At 51.6% G+C, this 13,186-nt stretch overlaps 1 protein-coding gene across 2 annotated transcripts in view; it reads right to left on the bottom strand.

Annotated features, from left to right (window-relative positions):
* CDH22 (cadherin 22) overlaps window positions 1-13,186 on the bottom strand; it is a 141,968-nt gene that overhangs the window by 28,103 nt on the left and 100,679 nt on the right. For both annotated transcript variants that reach the window (XM_006051397.4, XM_044927582.2), the window contains 2 exons: window positions 10,440-10,633; window positions 7,565-7,818 (listed from right to left, as the gene is read on the bottom strand). In XM_006051397.4, the coding sequence (XP_006051459.4) occupies window positions 7,565-7,818; window positions 10,440-10,633 (448 nt within the window). The remainder of the gene's footprint in view (window positions 1-7,564; window positions 7,819-10,439; window positions 10,634-13,186) is intronic.

Below are 13,186 nucleotides of genomic sequence, written 5' to 3'. Positions count from 1 at the left end.
CCCGGCCCAGGTGGCTTTGTTCCAGCTCAGGGAGCCAGCGAGCGAGAGAGAGGGATGGGTGCAGGGCACGGCACGTGGCAAGGAGCGTGGCCTGGCACACATGGGGGGCAGTGGGGGAGGCTTGAAGCCTGGTGGCGCTCGAGTTGTGTGTCTGGTCTGTGTTGCAGGTGGTCAGTGCGTGTGTGTGATGATATGTTACGGCTGGAAGGTACAGGAGTTAGGCACTCAGACTTGGAGCAGGATGCACAATGACCCAAGGCAAGCCACTTCATCTTTGAGCCTTAATTTTAAGGAAAATGGAAAAGTGATTTAACTCTTATCTTGCAAGTGGTTGGGAGGATTATGTGCCTAGCTGGGGACAGGTGCCTAGTTGGGTTCCAGGAAAATGAATCTGTGAGTGAGCACTATTGTTATTCTAATGACAATTCAGAAATGTCTGGTAAGGGGGACACAGGAGCCCCCCCAACCCAGCGTGTGGTCTGCGGGGTGGAAGGTACCATGCATGGATATGGGAGCGTTGCCAGGGTTTGAGAACAACAGGAGGCATCTGTGGTCTAGAAGGTTCTGCTCAAATCTCAGTTCTCATTTGGTCAGCCAGGACCTAGAGGGCAGGAAGGGGAACAGGAGCAGGTGTGAGTGGAAGAGTGCAGTGAGAGTGTAGGTTTGTGTCCGCTAGTGTGTGTGTGCACAAGTGCAAAGAAAGCCTGGGAATTGTGGTCAGGAGTGGGATCCGGTGGCCATCTGCCGAGGTTTGAAACCCAGCTCTGTGACCTTGAGTCAGTCACTTAAGCTCTCTGGTCTTTGGTTCCCTCTTAAAAATGGTGCTAATAATAACACCTACCTCAGAGTGGTTGTGAGGATTAGACAGGTACTACCAATAAAACACTAATAAAACACTTTTAACAGCACTGGGCCCCTGCCACATGACGTATGGATTAGCTCATTGTTATTTGCTCAGCAAGACTCTGTGCCAGGCCGGTGTAAGGGCTGCACATGCAGGAGCCCCTCCCAGCCTTGCAGATAACTGTCATCACTGCCGCTGCCATTTTACACGTGGGGAAACTGAGGCTCAGAGAAGCCAGGCGCCTTGCCCTGGGCAGACGGGCTGATGGGTGGCAAAGCCAGATCCCCAAGCCACGTGTGTCTGTGCAGAGTCCCACGTCTAACCAAGAGCAGCCGCCTCAGGGCCAGCCTGGTGCACCTGCGGGCGCCCCCACACCCTGGGAACAGCACAAAACCCTGCTGTTGTCAAGGTCAGGGTGACAGAAGTGGCCAGGGTGCGCCTTACTGGCTTGAGGGCACATGTGGGTTTTCACCACTTAAATATGTGCATATATAGCTCACGCTAGCATGATAAATATGAAAGTGTGCAGGCTCATGCGTGTCCAGGCTGCCCGGTGCTCCTGTATCCAGGCTCGTGTACACACACGTGCACACGCAGCAGGCTAAATGATGCAGTCTCTGCCTGAGCTCCTAATGGGGGAGACTCTTCACAAGCAAAAGGGGCTGCTCCTCTGACCTGGGGATTCCTCTCTGCTCACTCCATCCTGCCTTTTGACTCTTTCCCCTCCCCCACCCCTTTTAAAGCACACCCTCAAAGCCCACACACAATGCCTAGAAATCTGTATGGGGTTAGTACTGGTTGCAGAATGAAGGGGAGTACTGGGTGTCCAGACCACCGAGAAAAATGGTAAGGTCCATTTCCTGAGGACCTACTATGTTCCAAACACTTAATCCTTCCTCCAACCCTGGGACCACTGATCACAGAACCTGGTCCATAGTAGACATTTAGTACTTTTTTTCTGAATAAATGAATGAGGCAGGAACTACCATGACACCCATTTTGAAGATGGGAAAACTGAGGGTTGGAGTAGGTGCAGTGATTTTCCCATAATTCTGCAACTGAGCTAGGATTCATTCCAGGTTTTCTCTGACTCTAAAAAGAGTATGTCAAGGCTGTATATTGTCACCCTGCTTATTTAACTTATACGCAGAGTACATCATGAGAAACGCTGGGCTGGAAGAAGCACAAGCTGGAATCAAGATTGCTGGGAGAAATATCAATAACCTCAGATATGCAGATGATACCACTCTTATGGCAGAAAGTGAAGAGGGACTGAAAAGCCTCTTGATGAAAGTGAAAGAGGAGAGTGAAAAAGTTGGCTTAAAGCTCAACATTCAGAAAACGAAGATCATGGCATCTGGTCCCATCACTTCATGGGAAATAGATGGTGAAACAGTGGAAACAGTGGCAGATTTTATTTTTTTGGGCTCCAAAATCACTGCAGATGGTGATTGCAGCCATGAAATTAAAAGACACTTATTCCTTGGAAGGAAAGTTATGACTAAGCTAGATAGCATATTGAAAAGCAGAGAGATTACTTTGCCAACAAAGGTCCATCTAGTCAAGGTTATGGTTTTTCCAGTGGTCATGTATGGATGTGAGCTGGACTGTGAAGAAAGCTGAGCACCGAAGAATTGATGCTTTTGAACTGTGGTGTTGGAGAAGGCTCTTGAGAGTCCCTTGGACTACAAGGAGGTCCAACCATTCCATCCTAAAGGAGATCAGTCCTGGGTATTCATTGGAAGGACTGATGCTGAAGCTGAAACTCCAATACTTTGGCCACCTCATGCGAAGAGTTGACTCATTGGAAAAGACCCTGATGCTGGGAGGGATTGGGGGCAGGAGGAGAAGGGGACAACAGAGGATGAGATGGCTGGATGGTATCACCGACTTGATGGACGTGAGTTTGAGTGAATTCCGGGAGTTGGTGATGGACAGGGAGGCCTGGCGTTCTGTGATTCACGGGGTCGCAAACAGTCAGACACGACTGAGCGACTGAACTGAACTGAAAACCCATATGCTTTCTGTTGCACCCCATTGTGGAATGCTGGGAGGAAACGAAGTATTCACTCTCTCTCTGGTCCAGCGTGGGCTTTCCTGTTTTTGACACTCAAGGGAGACTCACAAGGGGGCTGGGGCTGGTAGGGCTGGGGATGGGCTGATAAACAGCCAGTCTGTCTGCAAGACTGCCTGATCCAGAGATGGGCCCATCTGAGCCCTCTCCTCTTTCTCTTCAAAGCCTTCCAAGACTTCTCACTGCCTAAGGATAAAGTCCCACACCTTCACCTGACATTCAAGGTCCTTCTCAGCTTGTCCCCAAGTGCCCCCACCCTGACCTCCTCTCTGGCCCCAACCCCCCTCCCGTGAGCTCATTCAGCTGACCTCACTGCTCCTGAACTTGACCTTCTGGCTCCCTGATTCTGTTCCTGCCACCAGGTCCTCAGAGGCCCTCCACCCTGGATGCTGCCCTCCCACTCCAGCCCCATCCTCTTAATCCTTGCTCCATCCCTTCTTAGTGCCCAGAGAATGTGCCCCTCCTTGGAGCTCCTGAGTCCAAGCCCTTGCTCAGCCCACTGAGACTTAGATCTGTCATTCGATTCACTCACATGGGGCCCCAGCCTTCCCCTTGCCCTCATCTGACTCTCTGTGTCTCACGCAGAGGGGAGGGCACTGCATAAAGTTGGAAGCTGTTCAAACTACAAAGAGAATCAGAAAGAAGAAGTGTTAGTCACTCAGCTGTGCCCAACTCTTTGCAACCCCATGGACTGCAGCCCACCAGGCTCCTCTGTCCTTGGGATTCTCCAGGCAAGGATACTGGATTGGGTTGCCATTTCCTTCTCCAGGGGATCTTCCTGACCCAGGCATTGAACCCAGGTCTCCTGCACTGCAGGCAGATTCTTTACCAACTGAACTATCAGGGAAGCCCTAAGAGAATCAGAAGCAGGGGTGAAATGGCAGAAGGCTGGACTCAAGAATCAGACAATCACAGGTTAAATCCCATTCCTTCCCCCTTTAGGCTGAGTGACATTGGGAGGGTCACTTCTCCTCTCTGACCCTCAGTCTCTTCATCTGTAAAATGAGTAAACTACAAGCTGAGGGCCAAACGCCACAGTGTGAGCATCTTCCTGCAGATTGCTCTGCAGTACAGCAACTCAGAAAAGTCACTCTCTACTTCTGCATCTCTGGGTTTCCCAGGTACCACCATCCTAGGCAGACTCGCCTAGGATATCACTTCATTTCCAGGAACACACTAAGCCTGTTCCTGTCTCAGGACCTTTGCACTTGCTATTCCTTCTACCCCTGATAGCTCAGTTGGTAAAGAATCCACCTGCATGCAGGAGACCCTGGTTCAATTCCTGGGTCGGGAAGATCCGCTGGAGGAGGGATAGGCTACCCACTCCAGTATCCTTGGGCTTCCCTTATGGCCTAGCTGGTAAAGAATCTGCCTGCAATGCAGGAGACCTGGGTTTGATCCCTGGGTTGGGATGATCCCCTGGAGAAGGGAAAGGCTATACCCACTCCAGTATTCTGGCCTGGAGAATTGTCCATGGGGTCGCAAAGAGTCAGACATGACGGGGCGACTTTCACTTTCATTCCTTCTACCCAGAATGCATTTTGCCACATCTTTGTCTAGTTGGCTCTCTCTTGATCATTCTGATGTCAACTCACTTGTCAACTCCTTGATCACTTAATCTGGAGTAGCCCCCTGTGGCCCCAATTGGTCTTATTCTATTACCTTGTTTATTTTCTTCATAGTTCTTATCAGCAATGACCCCTTTTAACCATCTGTTGACTTGTGGCAACAAACATTCAACTACTTATTGGCCATTTCCCTGCCTCCCCTGCCCCCCAGGAGAAGGCAAACTCTTTGAGCGAAGGGACTGGGTCTTATCACCTCTGTTTCCCCGTTGTCTGGAGCAGTGCGGGATATGACATGACTCACACGCCTAGGTGTTGACTGAGTCCAGGACCCTTGGAACTCAGGGAGCTGGAACATAAGCCAGGCTCTGGGCTGCCCAGGTGGTCTGTGAGGACCCCTTCTCTAGCCATCTGTCCCCTTACAGACCGGGTGCTCCTCCCCAGCTCTGCCCTTAGCTGAGTCATCTCGGGCCTGGCTCCAGGCCGGGCATGGAGGAGGAGGAGTTGGGTAAATGTTTGTGGTGTGAAATTGGACCTGTCTCAAGCTCCTCACCGCCTTCACATCTGAGGAGCCCCAGGGAAGGGGCGGCAGAGAGAGATGAAAGGAGGTGAGAAGCAGGTTTCAAAGTTGGCCCTTTCAGTGCAGATGAAAGCAGGGGGGAAGTGAAGTCAACAGAGGGTGGAGGGGGAGGGCTGAGGGGGGAGTGGGGAGAGCAATATTGGAGAGGAGGGGAGAAGGCAGAGGGGTGTGCTGGACCTGGGAGGCAAGGACAAGGCTCCTACTGCTGCCTGGTAACTCTTATGAGCCCAGGGAACCTCCTCCTCTCCCTGGGTCTCAGTTTCCTGCCAAACAAGGGTGATAATGCCCTCCTGGGAAAGGTCTGGGGCTGAGCCAGAGGCTGACGGGAATGTTTAAAGACTGTATCTATTGTCAGCAGGGATGGAAGGGTGGTGGAGGAGTTCATAGGCAGTGGAGGGTGGTTTTGGCCATGGGAAGGGTGGAGGCAGCCTAGGAGGCATTCAGAACCTCTGGACTGAGTCTGAGCCCTTCAGTCTATCTTTGAACCCTGTCAGACTTCTCTTGTTGGCTCATTGCTCAGCCTCCTATAGACATCACAGTCTACTCATCTCCAGACACCCCTGCCACTTCTTGCCTTCCAACGCCTGTGCCTGGAATAGCCTTCTCCTCATAGCTACACTGACCAGATTCAGGTACACAGCTCAATATAATTCCTGCCTCCTCCAGGAAGTCTTTCTAGACCCCCAAGGGTAGCCTCCAGTCTGGGAGCCCATAGGTAGTTAAGCATCTTTGTGTCCTCACCTTGGGGTTGCCATGTAAGGTTGCACAGGCCATGCACTGGACAAATTGGAGGGAGCCATTCACATGAATGATGGTGAGAATGCTACCCATATGGAGCTGAATAATGAAGAGATCCTTAAAGTAACTTCCTTTCCCTCCTCCAATGCTTGGCACAGAGCTAGGCACACAGTTGGCTCAGGGATCATTCACTATGTACAGGGGTTTCAGGGAATAAACAGGAAGCTCCAGATGCTTAAATTCAGTCAACAGTGGGCATTCACCCCACCCTGACCTCCTCCTCTGGATCACTTTCTTTCTATCTGACATCCTTTCAACTTGGGCCATGGTCAGGGACTCCCCAACTCCTGCAGATTACAAACCCTTCCAGGGACACCAACAGCGCCACAGCATCCCGTGGCCTCCGCGCACTTGCCGCTGCCCCTCTTCCTCCCGCGCCCCATCCCCTATGCTTCTGTCTCTGCGACTGGCTTTCTCTCCAAGTCTCCTCTTTCTGTTCCTACAGCGTCAGGTCAGTTCCTCTGTCCTTTAGTTACTCCTGCCCTCTTTCCACTGGTTTTCCTTCTCTGGTCACTTCCTCTCACTGTTGGTCTCACTGCACCTCCATGAGCCTCTCTCTTTTCTTTCTCTGTTTTTACATTTCATTCATTCACCATGCGTCAGGGAATGTCCACTGAGCGCTAGGCAGCGTGAGGCCCTGAGGATACAGCGGTGAACTTAGACACGCATCCCTATTCTCCTAAAGCTTATCTTTTAGGGAGAGGGACAAAGTCATCAGGTTAGATGGTAGCAGGTTAGATGGTGATGAAGGATGAAAGAAAATGGATATGAAGTGTGGGGACACGTTGGGGTGGGGTTGACATTTTAAAAAGGGTGGTCAGGGAAGGTTGCACCGAGAAGATGACTTTTGAGGAAAGTCCTGGAGGAAGTGAGAGGAGATGTTAAGCGGGAGAACATTCCAGGCAGAGGGATCGGGCAGTACAAAGGCCCTGGGGTAGAGGCGGGCTGGGTGTATCCCTGGAGCTGTGAGGAGGTCAACACGGCCGAGCAGAGTGAACCAGGGAGGAGGTGAGCCAGGGTCTGAGAGGTTACAGTCAGGCCACACCTATAGGGTCTGGGCTTTTATCCTGAGCCGCAGAGGCACCTTTGGAGGGCTTTCAGCAGAGGAGGGCCAGTGGAGGGAGGTTTGGGCAATGAGAAGGGTGGGGCGGGAGTCAATTGGCTCCTGTGCCCATTCTAGATTGAAGAGGGGTGATGACAGAAGCAGAGAGAGGCAGTAATCAGGCAAGAGAAACAGGTGGCCTGGACCAGGGCGGCAGCTGCGGAGGAGGTGAGAAGTGGTCAGATTCTGGAGATGTTTTTAAAGCAGAGATGACAGGCTTTGCTGATGGATTGGAGGGAGGTGTGAGAGAAAAACATAAGTCGAGGATGTTTGCAACATTTGTGACCTGAAAAGCTGGAAGGATGAAATTATCTTTTTTTTTTTTTTCCTTTTGGTGGAGGACCGAAGCTGAGCCCAGGTCACTGCTGCGTCTGTCACACCTGGTTCTCTCTCGTTATCCTGAGTTCCGTCTCTCTGCCACTGTTCGCGAATCTGATTCCTTTGTCTCTTTGGCTCCCGTCCATCGCTCTGTCCCCTCCTCCCTCACCATCACCGCCCCCAACCCCTCCGTGTCCCGTCCCCACCCCCTCTGCCCGCCGTCTGTCCGCAGGCGCTGGCGGGGTAGCAGGCAGCAGGCGTCGGCCCCGGGCGGGGGTCTCACCGGACGGGCCGGTTGGCGGCGTCGGGGTCCCGCGCCGTCACCACGCCGACCAGGGAGCCCACCTGCGCGTCCTCCTGTACCTCCAGGAGGCCGGAGGGCGGCCGGAACTCGGGGGGCTCGTCCACGTCGATCACGGCCACGCGCACGATCGCCTGGTCGCGGAACGTGCCTAGGTCAGCGAAGCGGGGGTCCACGAACTTGTTGAGGGCCTCCAGGACCACGGTGTGCACCGGCTGGGACTCGAAGTCCAGGCGCTGGAGGGGTGGGCGGAAGGGAGCAGAGGGCGGTGAGTGGGCTGGGGTCTGCGCCACACCTCCAGGTGAACAGAGCCCAAGTCTGGCGGGGGCTGGCCTCGCTCCGAGGGGGCGGGGCCGTCCCCGAGAAGGTGGGGCTGGCTTAAGGTCACAGTTGACTGAGGCATCACTGACTCAATGGCATCACTGACACACGGTCGGGTTACATGTAGAGAAAGTCAGGCCCTGCTAGGGACAGTCTTGCTCAGGGACACTGGGTCACATACTGACTCCCAGACTTCCTGCTACCGGGCACACGAGACTGGCCTTAATGTATTAATTTACAAAGCACTGTGTGCCAGTGTTCTAAATGTAGCGACTCATCTAATTTTACAGCGTCCCAAAGAGGCTTGTATTATTATTATCATCCTATTTGACACGTGAGGACATCGAGGCCCAGCAGGCTCTGTAACTTACCCTAGGTCACTTAGCAGTTAGTCCCTGGCAGAAGTGGGATTCACATCCCCGGGCAGTGGGGCTGTCAAGTCCCAGCCCTTAATCCCACTGAAGGAAAGGCACTGGATCTGTGGCTGCCCCGCTGTGTATCTGTGGGCAATCTGTTCGGCCTCTCTGGGCCTTGGGCGGGAGAGTGAGATGAGACCCTCCTGGTGTATTATTGGTGGCAGCTGCTAATGTGAGTTGAGCCTGATAGGCTGGGCGGCCTTAGAGCTTCCCTCAGAGGCCTGGCTAAAGCCACGCTGAGTCCTGGTCCTCATCAGGGAATGCTGGTGGGTGACCCTCTGATGGACAAGCTGCATGGCTGAGTGGACTCTGGCCTCCTAAGGATAACACCTTTAGAGCAAAGAGAAAGGGCAGTGGTGGAACCATGGGCACCACTGTTACATGCTGGGGGAGCCATCTGGGCAGCAAGGGCCACCTTCCTGGAGAACTGCCCTCTGTCTAGGGACCCTCCTTTCCTCTCAGAACCTCCCCTCCACACTCCCCCTTCCCCAACAGAAAAAAAAAGAGAAAGAAAAGAAGGGCTACCTCCTCCCTCCATCCTGTTGCCTGGGAAATCAGGATGCAGGGAGGCAGGCACGGACCTGGCCTGGGAATGAGCGATGGGCTCTGGAGCCAGGTCATCAGTCGGGCGGGGGCTGTGCTCCCTGAGCCAGCACTGACTCCACAGAGACACTCAGGCGCCACTGCTGGAGCAGGAGGGCTGGGGCGGGGTTATGGGGCAAGAGGCAGGGAGGACGGGGAGTTACTACAGGGGCATCACCGGGGATGAGAGCAAATGCTGTGCTGGGGTCCCCGGGCTGGGCATGGGGCCTGATTCTGCTGCTCTGTGATGCTGGGCCTCCCCAGGCCTCCAGTTCCCCCATCTGTGAAATGGGCTCATCTTACAGTGAGGACAAGTGGAGGTCAGAAGACCGAAAGCCATGTAATGTTTAAAAGGGTGGATTCTGGAGACAGACTCCCTGGGCCCCTGTCCCTACAACTTCTCTGTAAGATGCTTGGCCTTGGATGCAAATGACTGAACTCAGGGCCTCAGATTCTCACCTATGAAATGGGCAATAATAATACTGAGAGGGTTGTTGTAGAGATTAAATGAGTTAATACATGGAAAGCATTGGAAAGGAGGCTGGCACGCTATTCACACTTCATTGAAAGTATTAGCCTCATATTCTTATCCTAGTTGAAGAAACAGAGTTTTCTCTGTCCTCAAGCCCTCGTGGCCAGGGAGAGAGTTTGATTATTGAGTGAATGAAGGGCTGACAGGGCAGATGTTTCTGTAGGTCCCAGGAGACAGAGCCTGGGCTGACAGGAACAAGATAGACTGTGGCTGTATGGGAGAAGGAGGAGCAGGACACTGGTAGGGAGTGAGCGTCCCATCCTTGGGAGTATACAAAGGGCTTACGACTGTTTGTAGGCCAGGCAGGGGACTCAGACCTCCTGTGGAACAGCAGGGTTGGAGTGGACAGTGTCAAAGGCCTGTGCACCCCTGAGTTGCCAAGCTTGTGACCAAGCCCTTGAAGATGATTTTTGCTTTTTTATCTGACCTCTGTCTCCTTTCCCTAGGGGATGCTGAGTTTGCTGTTTGAGCTTCTGGTTCCTGGGCTGGTCAGTGGGTAAGGAGGCTGTTAGATTCAAGAAAGAAAGAGCTTTGGGGTCACCAGACCCGGGTTCAAATCCTACTCTATCCCTTACAGGTATAATCTTGGGCAAGCCCTTTTACCTTTCTAAATCTCTGTTTTCTTACTTGTAAAAACAGTCATAATATGTTTTCCTTCCAAGGGTAACATCAAGATGAAAGGAAACAGTGAGTGTGAAAGGCCTGGTGTGGACTTGAAGTAGCACAGCATAGTATGTAAGAACACAGATTCAAATCTGGATTGACTCCTGGCTCTTGACTGCTAGCTGTGCAACCTTGGACAAGTCACTTAACCTCGCTGTGTCTCATGTTCTCATTTGTAAAACGGGAAGGACAGCATTAGCGTTTTCCCAGGTTGGTCCAGCGTCCCTGGAGAGACTTCACCCCTGGAGTGAAGTGGGATGGGGTATTTGGCTGCTCAGTGACCCCCTACCCGACCCTGCTGCCCTGGGGCCTGCCTCCCCCATCACTTCCGGGGCAGCCGCACCTTCTGCACTACGATGATGGCCTCCTGCGTGTCACTGTCTGTGATGACCTTGAACACGTGCCCGCCGCTGCCGCTCTCCTCCCTGAGGTGGTAAGTCATGTCTGTGTTTTCGCCCACGTCTGAGTCCTCGGCCTTCACGCGTCCCACGGCTGTGCCGATGGGGGCCGACTCCTGAATGCTGAACTGGTACATCTCTGTAGGGGATACAGCTGTGAGCGGGGATGGTAAGGCGGCCCCTCCCCCAGCTTCCACCAGCTCTAGGGGAGAGGAGGGGGGTCTCAGATGGGCTCCTTGGAGCTCCCTGCTTGGCCAGGACTGGTGTTGGGAGAGGCGCTTCCTCTGCAGAAATGCCGGACGCAGTGCAAAGAAGAGGGTTCTAATTCTGACCTTGGCTTTATCCCCTGATTGATTTGAGAAAGTGTCTGCAGTTCTTTGGGACTCAAGTGTCCTCATCTGCCCAAAAGGGGACAGAGAAGCACAGTGATCAAGGCTATGGCCCTGGAGTTAGTCCTGGATGTGTAGTTCTGAGCTCTGGTTTTCCTCATCTGTAGAATGGGAATAGTAATAGTGCCTTCCTAATAGCACTGTCATTTCCCAATTAACTGAGATGATAAGGCATGTCAATTGCTTAGCACAGAGACTAGTATCTGTTACGTACCCAATAAATGGGACACATTGCCTTCAAATAGTAGGGCTGCACACTGATTTTTTTTTGTTGCTGTGGATGTTAATGATATTGGTTCCTTCATTTCCACGTATTTATTGAGCATCTATGATGTCCCAGATGCAGCTCTATGCATTGGGGTTCCAGCAACAAGCAAAACAGACCCAAATCCCAGGGCTCACAGTGCTTTTCTCTTAACAGAAGGAGAAAGACACTAAACAATCATATCAGTAAAATAGGATGTCAAATGGTACTTGGGAGAAAAATAAAACTGGGAAGGGAAATGGGGAGTGATGATGAAGGTGTGTGTGGAGTTTTAAATAGGGTAATTGGGACTTTCCTGGCAGTCCAGTGGTTAAGACTCTGTGCTTCCAATGCAGGGGGCGAGGGTTCAATCCTTGGTCGGGAAACTAAGATCCCACATCCCACGGGATGCAGCCAAAAAAAACTGTAAATGGGGTAATCGAGGAAAAGACATTTCTGCAAAAGTCTGAGGGAGGTGAGGCAGTGAGTCAAGCAGATATTTGGGAAAGACAGAGGGAACAGCAGGTGCAAGGGCCCTGAGGTGGTTGCAATGCCTGGCATGTTTGAAGACTGGCAAGATGGCCCCTGTTACCAGAGTGGGGAAGCAGAGGGGAAACCAGAGGGAGTGAGGGTCAAGTGGAACTCAAATGGCTCCCTGCTCTCCTTCCAGAGTGGAGTTGAAGGTGAGGGTGATTTGCTACATGATGGGCCCGCCCAGGGGAAGCAGGGGCTGTGGCACCGGGGATGTGTCTCTTGGAGCCCCCACTGGCCTGGATACCCTTGTGTGCTGTGGCTGTCTCTGACTGACTCTCACATAAGAGTCTTGGGGGGACTCTTAACGCAAGCTGACCATGCCACCCCCCACTCTTTACCATAGCTCCCCACTGCACTTGGAATGAAGTTGTACAAGTCCCTTGGCCCCTGCTGACTTCTGCAGCCTCATGCCTCCAACGCCCCACCTCAACATGAGCCTTAGCCTGGCTGAAGTTCTTGTAATTCCTTCAGGATGACTTGCTCTGTGCCACCTCTAGACATTCCCTCGCTTTATTTTCCTCTCTGCCTTCGCTTCCCCTGTTTCCCCTCCTTTTTAGTCTCAGTGACTATTACCTCCTGTAATGGGGAAGGTTCCCAGACCTCCAGGCTCTGGTCCTGTGTGTCCAGGGCCCCCAGGCTTATCCTATTGTAAGGATTACTGCATTTCCCTATTATTTTCTGTTTATTCTCCCTCCCTCTCTCTTCTCCCTCCCTCTGGGCTGTGAGCTCCTGCAAGGCAGGGACCACATCTCTTATTCAGCAGGCATTCATGGTGCCTGGCAGAACACCAGGCTGTCACATAAATGAAATGTTTGAGTGACTCGTGAGTGAATGAATGAAAAGCAGCATGAGTTACTAGTATACACTCACTAGATTAACACAAATGAAAGAAATCTGACAATATCAAGTATCAGCGAGGATATGGTATGATGGACACATGCATTTCTTCATGGGGGAAAACAATTTGGCTTTATTTAGTAAAGTTGAAGATGAGTTTATTCTGCTCCTCTGTAGACTAATGAAATTGCATGAAAAACAGCAGTAGGGACACATACAACCATGTTCAAAGTGGTGTCCTCTATAATAACCTCAGACTGGAAACAACACAAATGTCCATGGGCAGGAGAATAGACAAATCATGGAATACTATACAGCACTGAAAACGAATGCATTATAGCTAGAAACAATAACATGTGATTTCACAAACATAATTTGGGGAGATAAAAAAGCAAGATGAATCATTTGTATTGTGAGTTTCGATTTAGATAAGGTTAAAAAACATAAAATTAAACTATAATGTTAGGTGATGCCTACATGGGTGAATCGACCCTAAAGGACTGGATAAAGAAGATGTGGTATATATGCATATTTATATATAATGAAATACTACTTAGCCATAAAAAAGTGAAATTTTACCACTTGCAGCAAGATGGACTTGGAGGGCATTATGCTAAGTGAAATAAGTCAGACAAACAAAGACAAATATTGTGTGATATCACTTATATATATATAATCTAAAGAATAT

Source organism: Bubalus bubalis, chromosome 14 (assembly GCF_019923935.1).
Source record: "Bubalus bubalis isolate 160015118507 breed Murrah chromosome 14, NDDB_SH_1, whole genome shotgun sequence".
NCBI lineage: Eukaryota > Metazoa > Chordata > Mammalia > Artiodactyla > Bovidae > Bubalus > Bubalus bubalis.
Note: the sequence above shows the minus strand (reverse complement) of the source record. Positions and strands in the feature narration are given on the sequence as shown.